Source organism: Myxocyprinus asiaticus, chromosome 28, assembly GCF_019703515.2.
Source record: "Myxocyprinus asiaticus isolate MX2 ecotype Aquarium Trade chromosome 28, UBuf_Myxa_2, whole genome shotgun sequence".
Classification (NCBI taxonomy): domain Eukaryota; kingdom Metazoa; phylum Chordata; class Actinopteri; order Cypriniformes; family Catostomidae; genus Myxocyprinus; species Myxocyprinus asiaticus.
In genome coordinates, this window is record NC_059371.1 from 40,710,762 (window position 1) to 40,733,151 (window position 22,390).

Here is a 22,390-nt window from a genome sequence, read left to right on the forward strand (position 1 = left end):
CCAAGATTTTGGAGAAAGTAGTTTTATCTCAGCTGAAGTGTTTTTTAACTCAGAACAATGTCTTAGACAAGTTTCAATCTGGATTTAGGGCTGGTCACAGTACTGAGTCAGCTCTGTTAAGGGTAGCAAATGATTTGTTACTAATTGGTGACTCAGGTAATCCTGCTGCTTTAATTTTGTTGGACCTCAGTGCGGCATTTGATGCTATTGATCATCAAATTCTTATTAGTCGTCTAAGGCATGCTGTGGGGTTACAAGGTACAGTTTTAAGATGGTTTATATCTTACCTTTAAGGCAGATCCCATTTTGTTTTCTTTGTATATGCTACCCCTTGACATGATTTTTAAGAAATATTGTATATCTTACCACTTCTATGCAGATGACACTCAAATCTATCTCCCACTGTAGCCTGGAGTGAATCGTACTTTTAATTTGTTTTTGTTATGTTTAGAAGTGGTTAAAGGTTGGCTGGGTCAAAATCTTCTCCAGTTAATTGTGAAGAAAACAGAGATCATTATCTTTGGATCTGATGTATGTGGTGGAGATATTACCAATGCTTAGGTCCATGGGCCGCTAATCTGCAAAGCCAAGTGAAAAATCTGAGTGTTGTTTTTGATTCATCACTAAAATTTGATAAACAGATTAAGGCTGTTGTAAAAAGTTGTTTTTATCAACTAAGAGCCATCATTCAGCAAGGGGAGGGGAGGAGGGGCTCCTAACCGACCGCCTGGAGTGGTCAGGGCCGCTGCCAGGGGCGGAGGAGGGCCCTACCAGCCGCTAAAACGTGGCGGGGTTGAGAGGACCGCCGACCGCGTGTGGGGAGGGGCTCCTGGCCAACCGCCTGGTGTGGGAGAACCGCTGCCAGGGTTGGGGGAGGACTCTTTCTGTCCACCGAAAACGCGGCGGGGCATTCTGTCCGCCAGGGGCCGGAGGACTGCCTCCGATCCGCCCGGAGAGGCACGGCTGTTATCCACCGAGGACCACGCGATGGTGCATCAGAGAACTAGTGAGTGAGGTTTTTTTTCTCTCTTTCCTCTCTCTTTATCTCTGTCGCTCCATGTTGGCCTTTCCCTCACCTGTTTTTTTTTTGTTGTTGTTGTTGTTTTTCCCCTCCTGTCTCCTCCCAGGTCAAAGAAGGCGGTGATGATCCGCCAGTAGGCAGGGCGCAAGGCACGCCCCCTCCGGAGGTGGGGACATCGTGCCGGGGGCTCCCCAGCCTGAGGCAACCCAGGGAGGAGTGTAGCTTGGAGGAGGGCAGGGCCGGTCTGGAATGGCGCACGCTGGACCCCAATCAGCCTGATGAGGTGAGCAAGGGATAAAGGCGACCGCAGACGAGAGAGAGAGAACTACAGGCAGCTGCCCTGTATGTGTTTACTGTATGTTTGTGTGTTATTATTTAAGTTTATCATTAAACTTTATTTATATTGTCAAGCCGGTTCTCACCGCCTCCTTTCTCTTTTAACCCCTTTACAGTGCGCTTTGTGTTCACTATCCTAGTTTATAATTTTAGTTTATATTTTCGCAAGCATCTGCTGACAGCGCATGTCACATCGCTTCACGTGCTCTTCAGGAGCTGGTTTATGTCCGCAGTGCGGCTCAGTGAAGCTCGGACTCAAGAGTTCAACTGAGTGACACACAAATGCGTTCGTGGCATTTATACAGTATATTCACTTAAAATTCCCTTATTCCCTTAATTTCCCTTAAATGCAACAGGCCTACTATACACTTACCAGTTTGACTGAGTTTTTGATCTAGAGTGTCTTTGAGTCGAGTCAGAGCTCTATTCAGAGTGTCCACACTCACATGAGTGTTAATACTGATCTCAGTCCAGTTCTTACTGTTTTTAGGGCTGTACTGGGACAGGTCAATCTACAGCAGGAGAGAGGAGAAATCCATCAGCATGAGGAGTGTTTTCTAATCATTCTCATTGATGAGAGAGATGGACACTGACCTGTAGGAGATGAAGATGATCTTCAGTGTGTGAGATCTGATCCAGCTCAGAGTTTCTCCTCTTTAGCTCAGTGATCTCCTGCTCCAGCTCTTTAATGAGATCTTCAGCCTGTTTCTCTGCTGCTTTCTGCTTCTCCTCCAACATCTCAACAACTTCAGTCTGGCATCTCTCAATGGAGCAAATCAGAGCCGTGAACACCTCAACACTGTGTGATTTCTCTTCTTCTGTGTTTCTCTGATGAGATCAAGTCACAATTTAAATGTATTTAATTCAGCACCTTTATTTATAAAGAAGATTGAAACAAAATTTGACTCACCTTTCTCATCTTTACAGAGTGTTGGATGTCTTGAATCTTCTTCATTCTGTCCTGGATCATCTGCTGCACGTCTGTCTGTGTCTTTACCAGCTGATTCTACAGACAGAGAACAACACAGACACATGTCATCACAAAAATAGCTTTTCCATCTTCAAAATAAGTATTGACTGAATATTAGTAACTCTTGCCTTCTTCTCTGCACTCTCGTCCTCTATAGGAACAGTGTTGTGAGTCTTGTGGTCTCCTTCAGTGCAGTACAAACACACACACGTCTGATCATCTCTGCAGAACAGCTCCAGAGGTCTCTCATGTTTCTGGCATATATAATCCTCCAGATTCTCCACAGCGTCCATCAGTTTGTGTTTCTTTAGACCCAGAACTCTCTGATGAGGCTCCAGGTGAGTTTCACAGTAAGAGCTTTGACACATCAGACAAGACTTCACGGCTTTCTGCTTTCTTTCATCACAGACGTCACAGAGAACTTCAGATTTACCCAGATTAAACTTCTTCTTAAAGTGTTGCACGAACTCTCTGAGTGTTGTATTAATCTTCAGATCAGGTCTTTTGCTGAATGTTTCATTACAGAGTGGACAGCTGCAGTTCTGAGTGTTTTTCCAGCATTCATTCAGGCAGGTCTTGCAGAAGTTGTGTCCACATGGAGTTGTGACTGGATCAGTGAACACATCCAGACAGATTGAACACTGAAGCTCCTCATTTAGTGCACTACTGGAGGACGACATGTCTGAAAAATACAAATTATTGAAAGTATTATTGTATATAGGTATAATTTGATGTGATGTTTAGGTTTTTCACATGACATTATTATTGTTCTTGATGTTATTTGCTTCATTAATTCACTCATTTATTATTTTTCTACATCACTGACTTACATGGACGTAAATCTTCTAAACTGTTTCTCCTGGTTGGTCTTTGTTTTGGTGATGTTGATGAAGATTCTGCCATTGTTCTTCCTCTCTTTAAGTCTGTTTAGGACACAACACTCCAACATCTCATTTCACAGCATGAAACATGACCAAAATGTGTGAAATATAAAAGATGAACTTCTCAAGAGGATATTCAGTACACTTCTGAGTAAGTACTCATTTATTCTAGATCTCCAGTTTTATGAAATGACTCGATGTAAGATGATAGTCAAAAGTTCAATTGTTAAAAACGTGTCTGTGATCCAAAGTACTAAATGTTGAAGTTTAAAACTGATTTCAGTATTTAGTGTGCAGTATTCAGTTAGTATGCTAGTATACCATTCTGATCATGTACAGAACCTCTAGTCTACAGCACCTCTTACAGTACAGACAATGCAGCACTTCACAAACACAATTATTATTATTGACAGAACAAATACTATTCAATTCAACAACTGACATTCATGTTCAGATCATGAAAATTCATATTAAAGTGAGTATATTTATTGTTCAAGCACTGATAGTGAGAATAAAACGTAATAATTTAATCTTTGGGTGTGAAATATTCCAGTGAGTCTCTTCATAAAAGTCATTGACAGTATTTGAACTATTGCACTGCTGTTTATTGTCATCATCTCTCTCCTGTGTGTTAGAAGAACTGAAATACAAAATCTCCAGGAGTCACAGTGCAGAACATAGAAACAGATCTTTACAACAACACTTTAACATCATCATGAAAGACTCTTTCTATATATGAAAGACTAAATCAAGCAAAAAAGATGAAACATTTTCACTGGACTTTGTTCATTCTGTCTGCAGTTCAAATACTTCCTGTTTCTGACATCTTCAAGTTATTTGACAACATGACAGCACACATCAAACTCTGATTTATAACAGATTAAATTATATTCTGATACTAATTCAGTAAACTAGTTCGAGTATTTAGCTCGTGTTTAAATCTGGTTTTGTGCAGTTTTATTCCAGTGTGACACAAACTCTGAATCAGACCACTAACATTAGAAACCTGTTCAGGGAAATTTCTCTTATATTTCTATTATCACTTACCTGTGAGTGAGTATCAGCTGTGATCACTAAAGTTTTACAATGTCTGAATAAATATTCTGCCGTTTGAAGAAAGAAAATGTTGAAAGACTTCCTGTTTTAAAATCAGCTTCACTTTTACCTGAGCTACAGTGATGTCATAGCTCCGCCCCCAATCTTCTCATGAATATGTAACAGGTATAAACTCATTCCTATTGGCTGTGTTGTGTGTGTCTGTATTAAGTGTGATCATATAAAACTGATTTCACACAGGTGTGTTTTAAAGGTGATTTGTCAGTTTGTCAACACTACAGATTTGACATATTTAATTCATATCACTGTGTGTCTATTCCAGGAGTCTTCAGCCTTTTACATGCCAAGGAACTCTTGGTGGGTAGAGAGATGTTACCTGTTATTGTAATGTACTGCCATGTAAAAAAAGAAAATAACACTGAAGCTACAATGCCGCCATATTGCTCTAGTGTGTCTACTGGCTTAAAAGCAAATCAGAAGCCACACAAAGATGGTTAAAGTGAAAAATGAAGCACTATGTTTAAATGGGTTTATGAAGTGTGTTTGACTATAGTGAGCATGACAGTATAAAAACAAAGTCAAACTTGGCCAGACTTTTTTAAAGGGTCATGTAACACTAAACTACATTTTCTGAAATGTTAAAAGATATGTTATTATGTTAATACGGTGTTCTGTCCACGGGGGCAGAAAATATAAAGTTGTGGAATCGTTAACGGAACCGTCAGGAATCATATGGTTTGAGTTTTTTTTTTTTTTATGGAACCGGTTCTAAACAAGAACTGGTTCTCAGTTACCAACTTCAGATGTTGTAATTATGCTAATTCACTACAACATATTACATGTTATTTCAAATAAACAGCTGGAGAGGTGAGAAAATGACCTGAGAAAATATTTATGAAATTTTCTTTAAATGCCGAAAATTACTGATTATTCTGGAAATTAAAGATGAAAAAATGCTGAAGACAAAATAATAATTATTTATCGTTGTTAAAAGCATTTTTAATATTTAGCGGTTGTTCCAGAACTTAGTGAGTTGACTCGTTGTCATTGTTTTTCTAACTGAAATGGAGCCTCATGAAGCTTGGTTTATACTCGACGCAACCGCATGTTTGCAAGTGTTCGTGCGCACAAATGACGCCATCGTGGCTGACGTCATAACCTCCACAAAGTTCAGAATCACGCAGTTGTGCACATAACAATTTTTGTAAGAGACTGATTTGGAACGCTCTTCAGAGGTATTTGAATATTTTCGTCATTGAAAAATAGCGCTCCTCACAGCAGACGGAAGACTCAACTGATTGATTTCAATATAGGTGATCTGAGAGGAACAACGCAATACTATAATGAGTATAAATATACATAGCACACACATACACACATTTTGCATGAAATAGTCAGTTTTCTATTATTTCAAACTATTTTTTATCAATACTTTTCAGTATTTCATAGATTATAAGTATATTTATAATCAAAATTTCTCTCGCTTCAACCACCATCTTGGATTTATCTTTCCACTGTGCTCAGCAAAGTTCATTATGGGATTGCCCACCTGCAACAACAATTTAATTACCGATTTATTTTTTACACAAACTTTTTGATTTGCTTCAGAAGACTTTCATTGATTAGAGTCATGTGGATAACTTTTATGCTGCCTAAATGTGACTTTTGGACCATCAAAGTGCTGGCACCCGTTCACTTGCATTATAAGGACCTGACAGAGCTCGATCTTCTTCTAAAAATCTTCATTTGTGTTCTGCTGATAAAAGACAGTCATACACATCAGGGATGACATCAGGGTAAGTGAATAATGAGACAGTTTTCATTTTTGGGTGAACTGTCCCTTTAAGTGGATGTAAGTGTTTTTCCCAAACACATCTTCACTCCTGTCCAGTAAGTTGCGGAAATGCATCAGAAGATGTTTTGCAAACCGCCAGAAAAAAACAAGAAGATGAAAGAACTCCGACACTCAAAAGAGTGCACTATATAGTGGATAGGGTACGACAGACGCAGTTACATTTTGAGCGCTCACTTCGGGACGTGTTCAATGTGTTTAACATCATTTGTGATATTTATATTTATTTTGATTTATATTTTTTCTGTGCATGTTGGTTTTTTTTCTCTTTGGCCTTTTAATGACTGTAAAATAAACTTATTATCTCCTTAAGTTTTTTGATTTGTGACGGATGCTTTAAAAAAATATATTTTCAGAGAAAAAACAAGCAGAAATCTGATAATATCATGTTGAATTTCCGCTATATGAGCTGCAGCTGATTGTAAAAGAATTCAATGAAGGTGATTAAAATATTAGGGAAGATCGGAAATATTTGGTTTTCTCATGTCCTAAAAAACGTTGGCAACAAAAGGACATTTACACATCTGTCAAACATTTTACATCAGTAAATGATGATTTATTCGTATTTTTCAGTCTTTGTGATTGAAAGAAAATTTCTGAATAGGTGCACGAGACGAAACCGTTAAAACCGTTATCTGACTAAGCAGCACGTGCAGAGAATCGGAGTACTGCGCATGCGCGTCTCTTGTATCGCGACGGTATACTTCCAGTGGACGGATTCTGAGGAATTGGAAAGCACTAGAACTACTTTTATTTGTCATTTTTTATTATGGTTTGCCAATCAAATGTTTAATGTCACTTTAGAAATGTAAATCTTTTGTGCTTTTAAGTTTTAAAAACGTTCTCCCTGTACAATTGTGATTAAATGCTCTGTTTGGTTAATTTGCGCACGAGTAGCATTCGGTGAGGTGGCCTGAGGTAAAATTGGAGGTAAATTTATAATTTTCTTTTAATAGTTGTAAACTGGCCACTTCAACACCATCAACTTCACGATAATCACTATTTTCAAACTTTAACAGTATTATTAAGACTTCACTTATTTTAACCAGGGCTCAATGCTAAAGATTTTTTATACTGGCCCGGTCTGGCCAGTGCTTCAGATTTTTACTTGCCCTGCCAAACTTTTCACACAAAAATTAAAAATAGCTGTTTTTACCATCATGGCTTTCAAATAATGTGTCCAAAGCTACATATTTTTTATATACACTGATCAGCCACAACATTAAAACCACCTGCCTCGGGGGTCTGGGTAGCTCAGCGAGTATTAACGCTGACTACCACCCCTGGAGTCATAAGATCGAATCCAGGGCGTGCTGAGTGACTCCAGCCAGGTCTCCTAAGCAACCAAATTGGCCCGGTTGCTAGGGAGGGTAAACTCACATGGGGTAACCTCCTCGTAGTTGCGATTAGTGGTTCTCGCTCTCAGTGAGGCGCGTGGTGAGTTGTGCGTGGATCGTGGAGAGTAATATGAGCTTCCACATGTTGGGAGTCTCTGCAGTGTCTTGCACAGCAAACCATGTGATAAGATGTGCGGTATGACATTATCATTATTCTTGATGTTTTTTGCTTTATTAATTCACTCATCCATTATTTTTCTACATCACTGACTTACTTGGACGTAAACCTTCTGAACTGTTTCTCCTGGTTGGTCTTTGTTTTGGTGATGTTGATGAAGATTCTGCCATTGCTCTTCCTCTCTTTAAACCTAATTAGGACACAACAATCCAACATCTCATTTCACAGCATGAAACATGACCAAAATGTATGAAATATAAAAGATGAACTTCACTGAAAGTCATTGAAAGTATTTGAACTATTGCACTGCTGTTTATTGTCATCATCTCTCTCCTGTGTGCTAAAAGAACTGAAATACAAAATCTCCAGGAGTCACAGTGCAGAACATAGAAACAGATCTTTACTACAACACTTTAACATCATCATGAAAGACTCTTTCTATATATGAAAAGATGAAACATTTTCACTGGATTTTGTTCATTCTGTCTGCAGTTCAAATACTTCCTGTTTCTGACATCTTCAAGTTATTTGACAACATGACAGCACACATCAAACTCTGATTTATAACAGATTAAATTATATTCTGATACTAATTCAGTAAACTAGTTCGAGTATTTAACTCGTGTTTAAATCTGGTTTTGTGCAGTTTTATTCCAGTGTGACACAAACTCCTCTGAATCAGACCACTAACATTAGAAACCTGTTCAGGGAAATTTCTCTTATATTTCTATTATCACTTACCTGTGAGTGAGTATCAGCTGTGATCACTAAAGTTTTACAGTGTCTGAATAAATATTCTGCCGTTTGAAGAGAGAAAAAGTTGAAAGACTTCCTGTTTTAAAATCAGTTTCACTTTACCTGAGCTACAGTGATGTCATAGTTCCGCCCCTATCTTCTCATGAATATGTAACAGGTAGAAACTCATTCCTATTGGCTGTTTTGTGTGTGTCTGTATTAAGTGTGATCATATAAAACTGATTTCACACAGGCGTGTTTTAAAGGTAATTTACCAGTTTGTCAACAATTCAGATTTGACATATTTAATCCATATCTCATATCACTGTGTGTCTATTCCAGGAGTCTTCAACCTTTTACATGCCAAGGAACTCTTGGTGGATAGAGAGATGTTACTGTTTATTGTTTTGTACAGCCATGAATTTAATGATTCAGATTCATCTTAATATTTCCAGTGATTTATTGGTTTCATTATCAATTATTTTAGTTCTTTTAGGTAAGAAATATTAAGAAACAAGAACTGTCTGTTACAAATGATGAGATCATTTCAGATTAAATCAGAGCAGACCAGAAATAAAATGAATACAATTCTTGGGAAAGCATGTTTACACAGACTTTTAGAGGCATAAATAACATTGAAGCCACAGCGCCGCCATATTGCTCTGCTCAAACATTCCAGTGTGCTACGGGCTTAATAGAAACCATCTTATTTCATCTCAGTACAAAAGGAAGGATTTATTTATTTGTTGTAAATATCACTCCATGTTGGGATAATTTGCTATCATTATAGGGTCTAATTTAACTTTTTCATGAATCAAATATTTTTTGAGTATGTTTCTTACAGCAGTACCATCAAGATATTTAAAACAGATAAATGAGTTTATTTTATTCATTACTCTATGACGTGAGAGCATTTATCTCATTTTCAATTAAAATGCTACAGTTTTGTTTCTTCTTTCTACCGGCCAATGATGATTGAGAGTGAAAACACACCTGCAGCCTATTGTCGCTATATTAACGAACTGTAACGTTATTTTGTGGTTATTTTTCGTTATTTCAGCAGACAGATGCTTCAAACATTCAGATCAAGTGCTGAACTGTACACAAGCACTTTGACACTTATGTTAGCTGCTCTCTGTCCATGCACTGAATGAATGCGCCTCCTTGAATGAGGTTTTCTTTTTTCTTCCACACATTCACTTGAACTGCACAGGCAATGGCAATTTCAATGGTATGGCCCAGATATAATTATATATATTATAATTTAAATTATAAGCAGAGCTATAGAACTTTACATATTTACAGTTGAAGCTTCATATTTCAAGTACATTCTACAACCCCCACCCCCCATCCCAAGTTACTCCCAAGTATTGTGAGTAATACTTAATTAGCGAAGTTAGCGAACGCAAGGCTACAGTAGTTATAAATCAGGCTGACCTGCTGTTGAAGCACTAAACAGGTCAGTAATTTTGCTACATTTCATATCTTTGTCTTGAAGGGCTTTCCTTTAACGTGCCCTTTCCTCCTCTTCATCCTCACTCTGTGCATTGATTATTGTTCATTACTGCAGAAACCGTTTGCCAGAGATGACTAGCAGATTCATGATTTATTATCGAATGCCGGATTCAGAGATCACTTGGGTGCAGGCAATAATATAGAATAATAATGAATAAGTAAATAAATAAATAAAAATAAGCAGGGCAGTGGGCCAAATCCATCGCCAGGCTACTGGGATTTCATCCGGTGTTCCCGATGGTCAGTCCGGGCCCGGCCGCCATCTCGATTGTTTTGGGTTGAATGGATCACATGACTGCATAACATTACAACAAATACTTCATCATTTTTGTTGTCTCTGTTTTCCCTGTCCACACTACAACGTGAAGATGCCGTTTTCAAATTTATCCACTTGGGATAGTGTTTTTGAAAATCTGTCGAAAATGCAATCTCAGTGTGGACATGGTGTGAGAGAACATGTTATCTCTCTCTCTCTCTCTCTCTCTCTCTCACACACACACACACACACACACACACACACACTCACACACAGAGAGACTGTGGGTCTGCAGATAGAGAGTAAGAGAAGCCATGTGAAGATGGATAAAGTGTAAAATGAATCTTTGGACTCAAGATGGCGTCGAGTATAGCTGCTGCGTTGCGAGCTCCGACACAACATAGTAATGTTTTGTTTGTTTTGTTCACAATTCTTATGTTTTTTGTCTTGGATGTTGTCTGCCTTATTGTCTACGACAGACAAACACTTTTGGACATTGGTTCAGCAATTTCACACCGTAAACCGGACTTCACATTCCTCAATGCCGACCCGCTGTTTACAAACACGCAAGCGGAGCCCTTTGTCTGGGCAGCACGGCCGTGGAAACGCAAAAGGAAAAGGGGAAACAGAGCCGGCGTTCTCATCAGAGTAAGATGCCACGCAAATCAACCCCCACTACCCATTATTCTACTGGCAAATGTTCAGTCTCTGGATAACAAGCTCTGCGAGCTGAAAGCGTGGATCTCTTTCCAACGAGATACAAGGGACTGCTGCATTATCTGCCTCACGGAAACTTGGATGTCTGCGGAGATTCCAGACTCAGCCATTGAACCCGCGGGGTTCTCTGTGCACCGAGCGGACAGAGCGAAAGACCTCTCAGGTAAAAGCAGAGGAGGTGGTGTATGTTTATGATCAACAAGTCCTGGTGTGATCAGAGGAACGTACATTCTATCAAGTCTTTCTGCTCTCCTGATCTGGAATTTCTTATGCTTCTGTGTCGACCATTCTGGCTACCGAGGGAATTCACAGCGGTCATTATCACAGCTGTGTACATTCCCCCACAAGCCGACACAGACCAGGCTCTCAAGGAACTGTATGGGAGTATAAGTGAGCAGGAAACCGCGCACCCTGAGGCCGCGTTCATTGTGACCGGGGACTTTAATAAAGCCAGTTTAAAAACAGTCGCACCAAAATACCACCAGCACATTAGTTTCAACACACGAGGGGACCGGGTTTTGGACCATTGCTACTCTCCCTTCCGGGATGGCTACAAATCCCTCCCCCGCCCACTATTTGGCAAATCGGACCAGTCTTCCATTCTGCTTCTGCCCGCTTACAGGCAGAAACTGAAACAGGAAGCACCCACCCTCAGAACGATCCAGTGCTGGTCGGACCAATCAGGTTCTACGCTACAAGACTGTTTTGATCACACGGACTGGGAGATGTTCCGGTCCGCCTCTGATGATGACATCGAGCTTTACACTGATAGCGTAATGTGTTTCATCAGAACGTGCGTAGAGGACGTGGTTCCGACCAGAACAGTACGGATCTATCCGAATCAGAAACCTTGGATTAATAGCGATGTTCGCGCGGCACTTAATGTGCGGACCTCTGCTTTTAATTCCGGGAACGCGGAGGAGCATAAACAAGCCAGTTATGCATATCAGAACCACAAAACGCCAGTACAGGAGCAAGATTGAAGGACAGTTTAACACCACCAACTCTAGAAGCATGTGGCAGGGAATTAACATCATCACGGACTTTAAAGGGAATAAAAACTCCGCCATGAACACCGCTGCCTCTCTCCCGGATGAGCTAAATACATTTTATGCTCATTTCGAGGGAAATAACACCGCCCTCGCGGAGAGAGCTCTCGCGGCTGAAGCTACAGAGGTTAGTTCACTCTCCGTCTCTGTAGCGGATGTAACCAGATCCTTCCGACAGGTGAATATCCGAAAAGCCGCGGGCCCAGATGGCATTCCGGGTCGCGTCATCAGAGCGTGCGCGAACCAGCTGGCTGGTGTTTTTACGGACATTTTCAACCTTTCCCTCTCTTTGTCTGTAGTCCCCACATGCTTTAAAACATCCACCATTGTGCCTGTTCCAAAACAATCAAAAATAACTTGCTTAAATGACTGGCGTTCTGTTGCTCTGACCCCCATCATCAGCAAATGCTTTGAGAGACTAAACAGAGATTACATCTGCTCTGTATTGCCACTCTCTCTTGACCCACTGCAGTTTGCTTACCGCAACAACCGCTCCACTGATGATGCCATTGCATCTACTATACACACTGCTCTCTCCCACCTGGAAAAAAGAACACATGTGAGAATGCTGTTTGTAGACTACAGCTCAGCATTCAACACCATAGTGCCCTAAAAGCTAGATGAGAAACTCCGGGCTCTGGGCTTAAACAGCTCGCTGTGCAGCTGGATCCTGGACTTCCTGTCAAGCAGACGCCAGGTGGTTAGAATAGGCAGCAACATCTCCTCATCACTGACCCTCAACACTGGAGCCCCACAGGGCTGTGTTCTCAGCCCACTCCTGTATTCCCTGTACACACATGACTGTGTGGCAACACATAGCTCCAATGCCATCATTAAGTTTGCTGATGACATGACGGTGGTAGGTCTGATCACTGACAATGATGAAACAGCCTACAGAGAGGAGGTGCACACTCTGACACACTGGTGTCAGGAGCACAACCTCTCCCTCATCGTCAGTAAGACAAAGGAGCTTGTGGTGGACTTCAGAAGAAAAGACAGAGAACACAGTCCCATCACCATCAATGGAGCACCAGTGGAGAGAGTCAGCAGCTTCAAGTTCCTGGGTGTCCACATCACTGAGGAACTCACATGGTCCATCCACACTGAAGTTGTTGTGAAGAAGGCTCATCAGCGCCTCTTCTTCCTGAGACAGCTGAGGAAGTTTGGAATGAACCACCACATCCTCACACGGTTCTACACCTGCACTGTAGAGAGCATCCTGACTGGCTGCATCTCTGCCTGGTACGGCAATAGCACCGCCCACAACCGCAAAGCACTGCACAGGGTGGTGCGAACTGCCAGACACATCATCGGAGGTGAGCTTCCCTCCCTCCAGGAAATATATACAAGGCGGTGTGTGAAAAAAGCTCCGAGGATCATCAGAGACTCCAGCCACCCGAGCCATGGGCTGTTCTCACTGCTACCATCAGGCAGGCGGTATCGCAGCATCAGGACCCGCACCAGCCGACTCCATGATAGCTTCTTCCCCCAAGCAATCAGACTTCTGAACTCTTGATCTCCCACAAACAAATATATCAGCACTGCACTTTATTAACCTTACTCTTATATCACACACAACTGTCATAAATTATATTATTATTATATTATATTCTCTCTTAACAACTTAACAACAACCGACAGCCTGAATGTCAATACAGTACAATACAACCTACTGTACATTCTATATATACTATATATACTATTTTTTTTATTGAATAATGTGTATCTATATTGTGTGTATTGTATACTGTACAGTCTATGTTATTACTGTATATTGTGTTGTGTGTAACTATGTGTATATTAGACTTTAAATTGTGTTGTGTTAATTTGATGTTATTGTAAATTGGTATGCCTCATCACTGTCACGACTGCTATGTTGCTCAGAACTGCACCCAAGAATTTCACACACCATTGCACTTGTGTATATGGCTGTGTGACAATAAAAGTGATTTGATTTGATTTTTTTATTTTGATTTGATATGATTCATAGTAACTTAAAAAGCATTATTTATCTTTATATAGTATATTTTTACTAAAACATTTTATGTGAACGAACAAGATGTGCAAAAACTTTTTCACTCACTAATTTTTTGAAACCAGCTGAATATTACATAATGCTAAATTATTACTTTGGGACCCATTCAAGTTTATTATTAAAATATAATGTCAGGGTTCTGCCCTTAGTTTTGGGGTTTTCCCCCTTTGGGGTTTCCCCCCTGACATGTACGTGTTCCATGTCTGTTTTCTGTCTTGTGTCTGGATTCAGCCACTTCGATTGGTTTGGATTATTACTCTGTGGCTGAGTCCAGAGGGGTATTCTAGAAAGCAGGTTAAGTGACTTACCCGGGTAAAGGGTCCGTTTACACGACAATGTTTTAAACTAAAAACAGAAATTTTTTATGCATTTTGGCTGTTTGTTAACACGACAAAGGCGTTTTGGGGCCTGAAAATGCAAACTTTTGAAAACTGGTTTCAAAGTGCAAGTTTTTGAAAACGATGCCCCTATCGTCTCAGTGTAAACATACAAAAAAGCGAATTTGTGAAAACGATGACGTCATGCGCACGCGTATTACGTGTTCAGTCTATAGGCATGCGCGCGAGTACTTCAAAACAACGCGAGACATTCAAAACTACAGTGGTGGACTACAGGACTGTGTTTGTACTGCTCAAGATTTTGAGTTTATTGATGCTTCTCCAGCAAAGTGTAGATTTACTGTATCACTATTACGACCAGCGATCGCCATCTTCATTGTTTGTTTTCACCGCTCTGTGGAAGAATGCTTATGTGCGCAGGCGCGTAGTGTTTCTTTAAAAAGTGACATCGCCAACTACTGGTCTGGCATGCATAATGCAGCGTTTTCAGTCGTTTTCACGGATCCGTGTGAACGGGGATCGTTTTGACAACGTTGTCGTCTGTACGCGAAACTTTTCAAAAACGCAAAGGAAAAACGTTTCCGTTTTTAGTACATCGTTGTCGTGTAATCGTACCCAAAGTGGATAACCTGAACTTTCGGTTCCAAAAACTGAGGTAATTTTCAGGGTATGTTGTCATAGCAACTTACTCTCTGAACATAACCTGCTCCGGAGTTCAGTAGTTCGTATGTTGATGTAATCTTGTGTTGAAACAGTAAATGCATTTGGCTTGCTGTCTGTATACTGGAGGGCTCGGAGCTCGAGACTCGACTCGAATCCTGATTACCCGGGTCTACCAGCCCTTCCTTATCATTTGTAATCAGACATTTATTTCTCTGTTAGCACATATGTCATTGAACACCTTAAAATAATACCTTAAACATTTTCAGTTCTAAATGACCTTTATTTACTTTAAACAAGTCATCAAACACGCCTCTACAAGTGATAAAACATATGTGCGTTTGCACGGAAACTCGCATACACGCAAATTTGCGCTTTTCAGTTTAAACTGGACCTGAGAGACACAACCGACCCAGAAAAACACAATCTTTTCAACTTTAAAATGTGATCGAGTCGTTTATGTTAATAAACATGGACTGATACCAGGAAAAATATTGCAGGTAAAAGTGAAATTGATAATTGTTTTTCAGTTGTCTCCACAGATTGATTATAGATTTGATACATTAATATGTTTCTGATTTAATGCTATCAGACTTTGGGTCTGTAAATTAAAATGAGCAATTTCTCATCCTAATTTTGTGTTCAGTTTAAAGGGTGTATTAAGTTATCCAGAAAAGAGCAGTGAATGTTTTTCTCTTTTTCAGTGTTGTTGCTTTATTAATATTCCCTACAATTTTATTCCCTACATTTATTTTTTATTATAATTCTGAGAAGTAATTGTACTAATTGTTCAAAATGTGCATTATACTGTATGTGTATATGTCTATATATTGTTCAATTTTGTTTATTATATATATGTATTATATTATATATTGTTAGACAATAGCAACTGTAAATAGCACAAACTGTATCATAGTAGTATTACATAAGTGTCATGTTTAGTTTCATATTGTAATTTTATTAATATGTCTTTAGTAAATAATCAACAACAGTCTTTTGTTAAATTCTTTCTGGGCTCTTCTTTCACACAACTCACTGTGATGACTTGCAGCAGAGCTCATGTTTTAATAGTCTATTAAACAATAACATTATTGATTTAACAATAAATTATTATAAAGTGATACATATGGTCTACATAAGAAATGTAGTTCAGTTTCAATTTAATTAGTTTATAATCATTTGTCTGACGTGAAACAAGGTAAATACACATCATCAATACACCGAATCCATAGTATTCATAAGACAGTAAGCGAGAAATGCCCGGATGACCTACTACTTCCGGCGGGAATCTTTTTTTTCTTTTTTTTTTCTTTTATTGAACATGAACAAAATGTACATTTATAATGGCATTCATAAATGTTAATGAAATCAATAAAACAAATAACAGGGCGCACAGATAAACCGAAGAAATAAAATAAATAAAATAATCTTCATTCATCTTCCAATAAACCAAAGTCTTTTATCATCCTAAGAAGTTTGCAGGCTTGTTTAGTCTTCATACATTTTAGTGATGGAAAATAGTTATAAAGTAAATCACTTTTAAATACAGAGAAATAAGGTTTTGTCTTCATATATTTACATTTATGTATAAAGAATTTACCCAGAATCAGCATTATGTTAATGAAAAAATCAAGTTTTTTGTCATCCAATAACATTCCAAATACAACATGGTTCATAGAGAAGGTAGGCAGTGATTGGATCTTTGTCTCCAACCAATAGGACATATTTTCCAAGAAAATATTTGAATGCATACAATAAAAGAAGAAGTGATCAGTTGTCTCTATGTCAATTTGACAAAAAGTACAAGTATTGTAGTCAAAGTTAAATCTAAGTCTTAAAAATTCACTTGAAGGATATATACCATTAAATATTTTAAAGTGAGTTTCCTTTGCTTTAGGAGCCACTGGAAAACTAATATACTGGATTCGAAATTTTTTTGCAGTTGGTTTATCATAAACTTGTAAAATGTCATTACGATATAAAAGCGTATGGATACAATTTAGAATTAAAGGAAGAACGAATATGTTTGTTGGGAAGCATTGTCATGAGGTTGTTACCATCAAAGAGAAGGGATGGGAGTTTGCATGAGCCATCTAGCGAGTGAACAAAGGTGTTTTGTACTAAGTGAATGACATTTTTTGGAATGGCATTTATAATACGTTCAAATTGTTTGCGTTCACAGTATAGGTTGTATTTAGTACAAAAATCTTTGAAAGTTAACAGATTCCCATCTTCATCCATTAAGTGAACTACAGACCAGATACTCTTTTCAAGCCAATCAATAATACATAGAGACTTATATCTGGATAAAACAAATCTGTTATTCCAAATGGGGGTCCTATGTGGGGTAAAGTTGTGATTATATAATAACTTCCAATACGGCAAAATCTGTTGGTGAAAAGAAGATCATTTGACTGGAAGTTTTGATATAATAAAGTCACATTTTAAAAGGAAATCAATTCCACCCAATCTCCTAAATATACCTTTGGGAATGCTAAACCAAAAACTATTTTCATTAGTTATAAACAATTTGAACCATTTGATCTTCAACATGCCATTTATACACTGAAAATCAAAGGCTTGTAATCCACCGTTCTCGTAATCTTGTGTAAATTGTGCTCTCTTACTGTAGTGTACACGCTTTCTCCATATAAAATTAAAATTAATTTGATGAATAGTCTTAATAGCTTTATTGGATATAGAGAGGCAAGATGCAGGGTAAATGCACCTGGCAAGACTCTCCATTTTAGTTACATAAATCCTTCCAAAAACAGATAAATCCCTTTGCATCCATACATCAAGTCTACCTTTACATTCATTACATCTATTCCATATATTTTGTTTTGTGTATACCTAAATATTTAACACTCGATTTGACTGGGATATTATATGCAGTTTAAGGGAGCATTCATGTATTGTGATAATTTCACATTTACCAATATTAAGTTTTAAACCTGAAAATGTGGGAAAATAATTATTTCAATTGTTTTGGGAATCTGATCAAGAGCTTTTAAAAATAAAGTTGTGGCGTCCGCCAATTGACTAATCACAATTTGATGTCCAAACACATTTAGTCTTTCAATATTTGAGTATTTTTAAAAGGATGGCCAACATCTCTGTAGCCATAATAAATAATGAGGGTTGGGGCAGCCTTGTTTAACCCCTCTTTTGATGTCAAATCTCGGTGAAGTACCTGTTGACAAGGCAACTGAGCTATTGGTATCTGTGTAGAATAACTGAATAACCTTATGAAAATTTTCACCAAACTCATACATTTGTAAACACTTAAAAATAAAAGAATGATCCAGCATATCAAACGCTTTATAGAAATCCAAAAATAAAATAACCCCATCTTCTTCTATTTCTTTGTTATACTCTAGCAAGTCTAAAACCAGTCGAATATTATTATGTATAGATCGGCCTCTAATAAATCCAGTTTGTGTTTCCCCAATAACTTTAGATAAACCAAGTTTCAAGCGATTGTTATATATATGGGTTAACAGTTTATAGTCATTATCTAACAAAGTTATAGGTCGTAAATTGTCCAACAATGTCCTTCCCCGGTTTGAGAATAAGCGTGATTAATCCTTGTCTCATTGAGCTAGGTAGAACCGAATTATTAGATATTTCCTGAAAAGCCGCAAAAAGAAATTCCCTTAATAGACCCCAAAAGTGACGATAAAAATTTGACGTAAGACCATCTGGGCCAGGCGATTTATCTAATGACAAACACATGACAGCAGAATCAAGCTCTTCAATTGTTAATTCTGCATCACAAATTGTTCATCTATTTGAGAGACAAATTCACCAATTTCTTCAAAAAGGGGATTAGGATCTAAAATTAAGGAAGAGGACGAGTATAGGTTCTGATAAAAGTTAGCGATTTCTTTTGATATTAATTTTGCATCAGAACATTCTACACCATTAATGATTAAAGTTTTAACCGCGTTTTTTTCCCGACGTTTTTTCTCTAACCTACAAAAATAAGCTGAACTATTTCCCCCTTTTTCCATCCATTTAGCTCTTGATCTAATGTATGCCCCCCTGGCTTTTCTCATATAAATTTAATCTAACTGTGATTGCAGAGATAACAATCGTGATGCATCATTCTCTGTCAAACTTAATTTGTTAGAACAATCATTTATTTCTTTAATAAGAGAGGTCTCTTCTAAAAGATAACATCTATTTAGTCGTTTACTGTAAGAAATAGACAATTGACGAAGTTTGTATTAAAATAATTCCCATTTACCTACCCAGGAAACCAAACTATCATCTTTAATAACATTTGAAACAGTATCTTCCACCGCTTTTATATAGTCTTCTTTTTCGAGAAGGTTAGAGTTCAACTTCCAATATCCTTTGTTATGGAAAGGTTTATCTTTTTGATTTATCATCAATTCAGTTGAACAATAGTCTGTAAGGGGAGCTGCAGATGTGCAGGAGGTGGAATGATAAAGCAAAAATCTATGAGAAATTAACCAAAAATCAATTCGGGACTTGCTAAAAGCATCAGGTTTAAACCAAGAAAATTGTTTTGAATACGGGTTTGATTCACGCCAAGGATCTACTAAACCTTGGGCATTACAAAAATTTACTAAAACTGAGTTAAATTATGTGCATTATATTTAGTGGGTGACCTATCTAACCACTCATCATACACCATATTAAAATCACCTCCCAATATAATAAAGTCAGTAGTATACCTTTTTTTCATTTCCTCTATTATCATTGAAATTTCAGACATCAAGAGTCTGTTTTGGGACGAATTGTTGTGGCCGTACACATTTCCTAAGATAATGCAACAGTCATCAAGTTTAAGGATGCAAAACAACCAATGTCCATCTAAACTAGATCTTGACTCAATAACTTTCCAAAATAAGAGCAACGCCTCCTGAGCGGTTGTGCCATGATCAAATAAAATTGGTTCACCCCACTGATTAGACCAAAAGGAACAATCACTGCCACTTGATAGCGTTTCCTGCAGAAGAATACCATGAGCTTTCCTCTCTTTACAAAACAAAAATGTAGCCTTTCTTTTTGTACTATCTCTTAGACCCCTAACATTTAGTGAAAGAAAAGAAATACAGCCACTGAGCTGAAAAATAGAACAATATATAACAATATTAACAAAGCACAATAAAGAATCACTGCTGGGGATATAACAACACCAGCTATCGAAGTTTGATACAGAAGCAAAAGAAAAATGTAAACTGATGCTCTGGCAGGTAACAAATTCACATTCAGATCTCACAGCCTCATCTTAACTTCATGGGAATAATCAGTCCATGCTTTTATTTGCAGGTGAAATTAAACGGCCATCGATGTATCCCAAAGGACCGCGATAGTATGCCTTCTTACCGGCGCTCCTAGCTTCCTGGATGAGCTGCACGAGCTCTCCGGTCCTCAGCTGACATATCCTCCGCAAACTTAATTCCACGTTCAATGCACACCTGCGAATTCTTTATATTCTTCCAGATGTCGTCTCTGTATCTACGCATGGTGAACTGAACAATCATTTGACGGTGTCTTCCAGATTCCTTTTTCCCGACTCGGTGAACTGAATCAATTACATCATCCAGTTTCTGCGTTAAATGTGGGGCTATCTCAGCCAAAAGATCCCCCACCTCTTTCCGTGCATCCTCATCAGCATGCTCTTTCATCCCTTAAATACGGAGATTCCATCTTCGCTTATAACGCTCGAGTTCTGACGTTTTCAGCTTTAATTCTTCGTTGGATTTGATTAGGAGTGCTGTTTTCTTTTCCAAGACAGTATATTTCTGTTTATATTCTTTAATCTCTGCAGCATTAAACTCTGTTTTGCCTGATTTTGTCCGTGATGTCCTCCAGCTTTCTATCTTGAGAATCAAATCACGCCGTTAAGGAGTTAATCGCCTGGAGCAAAGCTGCATTAAAGATATCAGTGTCGTCTGATTTAACCTTTTTTGTTTGATTTTTTTTTTTTTTTTTTTATTATTATTTTTTTTTCGGAGTAATGTGGGAAGCATCCTGGTCTTTCCTTGGTGTTTTCTAGACCGTAGCTGTGATCCGTTTCTGTGGATAAACTTTGGGCTCTGTTTGCTAAATGCGCCATGTTCCCGCAAGTGGCAAACTTATTGACTGAACTGATATAAAATGTTTTAAAGAAACAAACGAGCAATAGTGATTTGTTGAATTAATCAATTCAATTTCTGAGGCCGGTATATAAGAAAGTAACAATAAAGCGTGTAACTGCCAGAACTCAACAAAATATGTCCGCCATCTTGCCGGAAGTCCCCGGCGGGAATCTGAAGTGTGGATCGGTTGAACACTTTCTTTTCCCACAAAGCATCGGGACCTGAGTAGACGTCACGTTTAAACGCTGGATTTAAAACAAATAGTGGAGAACCGCGGGGCAGAAGCCTGTTTTCTACAAACCCCCCCATAAATGTACATCATGTGCTGTTTTAAATATGATAAACACTGTTCTTAGAGTGTGAAAAGTTTATTTTCTCTCTCTCTGTGATGTGGAAAAGCTGGAGACAGTTTCATTGATGGAGAAGTTTGTTCTCATGTTTCCCGGCTCAAGTGCACAGAGTCAGTGATAATGTGCTCAAACTAAAGTACACAGAACACACTAGCAACCATCCAGATCTCCCTAGCAACCACACCTCAAATTTTCTTTTAAGAACTGTACAAATCTAATGTTCATGTAGTTTTTTTATATTTATGGGGTGTAAATTCATTAATTGTAACTGACAGGTGTGATGAACAGTGGAGTTGAGTTTTTACCTTTAGCATTAAGACTTGGGCTAAAAAATGGAACGAGTGTTTGAGTGAAAGACTGACCAGTGAAAGAGTAGATATGAGAGCTGGACTCCACATCATAAAAGGAGACCAGACCCTCCTCATAATCCACAAACACACCAACCTTCTGTGGCTTCACTCTCACACACAGAGAGACAAGAGGACCAGCACAGGCTTTATATTCATTCTCATTCCTCAAAACTACAGTCCAGAATCCATTCACTGGAGTCGCTGTGATCTCTCCCTTCCTGTTAATGGATTCTCTGACCACTCCTAAATCCCACTCAGTCTTTCCCTTCACCTGCACCTCAAAATAAAATCTACCTGAACTGAATCCCTTCTTTCCCAGAACACAGGCACATCTATCAAATCTCTCTGGTTTATCTGGGAGTTTTTGTCTAATGTCTCCACATGTCACTTGTTTTCCATCATCAGACAGGATGAGATTAGGATGAGCTGTATCAGGATCCAGAGTCACATCCACTGAGAGAGATCAGAGAATATCAATCACTTCAGAATACAAACATTTTGATTGATGTAATATTGAATCCAGAGTATAATGAAACTGTAGTGCAGTAAGTCAGCTGTCAGTATATAAATGTAAAGTATTGTAAGTGTATATGAGAGAACAGTGAAGATCACACACTGTACCTGCATACTGCTGCATCCTC

General features: G+C 38.5%; 2 protein-coding genes across 5 annotated transcripts in view; both read right to left on the reverse strand.

Annotated features, from left to right (window-relative positions):
- LOC127418587 (E3 ubiquitin-protein ligase TRIM39-like) overlaps nucleotides 1-8,490 on the reverse strand; it is a 32,864-nt gene extending 24,374 nt beyond the window's left edge. For all 3 annotated transcript variants that reach the window (XR_007893506.1, XM_051659215.1, XM_051659214.1), the window contains exons 1-7: nucleotides 8,373-8,490; nucleotides 7,729-7,821; nucleotides 3,158-3,250; nucleotides 2,456-3,009; nucleotides 2,268-2,363; nucleotides 1,952-2,185; nucleotides 1,731-1,869 (exon numbers count right to left, since the gene is read on the reverse strand). Coding sequence is in view for 2 of the 3 variants with exons in the window: in XM_051659215.1 (XP_051515175.1) it covers nucleotides 1,731-1,869; nucleotides 1,952-2,185; nucleotides 2,268-2,363; nucleotides 2,456-3,009; nucleotides 3,158-3,250; nucleotides 7,729-7,801 (1,189 nt within the window). In the remaining variant the exon portion in view is untranslated. The remainder of the gene's footprint in view (nucleotides 1-1,730; nucleotides 1,870-1,951; nucleotides 2,186-2,267; nucleotides 2,364-2,455; nucleotides 3,010-3,157; nucleotides 3,251-7,728; nucleotides 7,822-8,372) is intronic.
- Nucleotides 8,491-20,194: 11,704 nt separating this feature from the next.
- LOC127418601 (E3 ubiquitin-protein ligase TRIM39-like) overlaps nucleotides 20,195-22,390 on the reverse strand; it is a 165,455-nt gene continuing 163,259 nt past the window's right edge. The window contains exon 12 of one of the 2 annotated variants that reach the window (XM_051659239.1): nucleotides 20,195-21,583. Coding sequence is in view for 1 of the 2 variants with exons in the window: in XM_051659238.1 (XP_051515198.1) it covers nucleotides 21,658-22,020 (363 nt within the window). In the remaining variant the exon portion in view is untranslated. Of the gene's footprint in view, nucleotides 21,584-21,612; nucleotides 22,021-22,390 lie in introns of those variants that run through there. The other variant, XM_051659238.1, reaches the window with a different exon arrangement.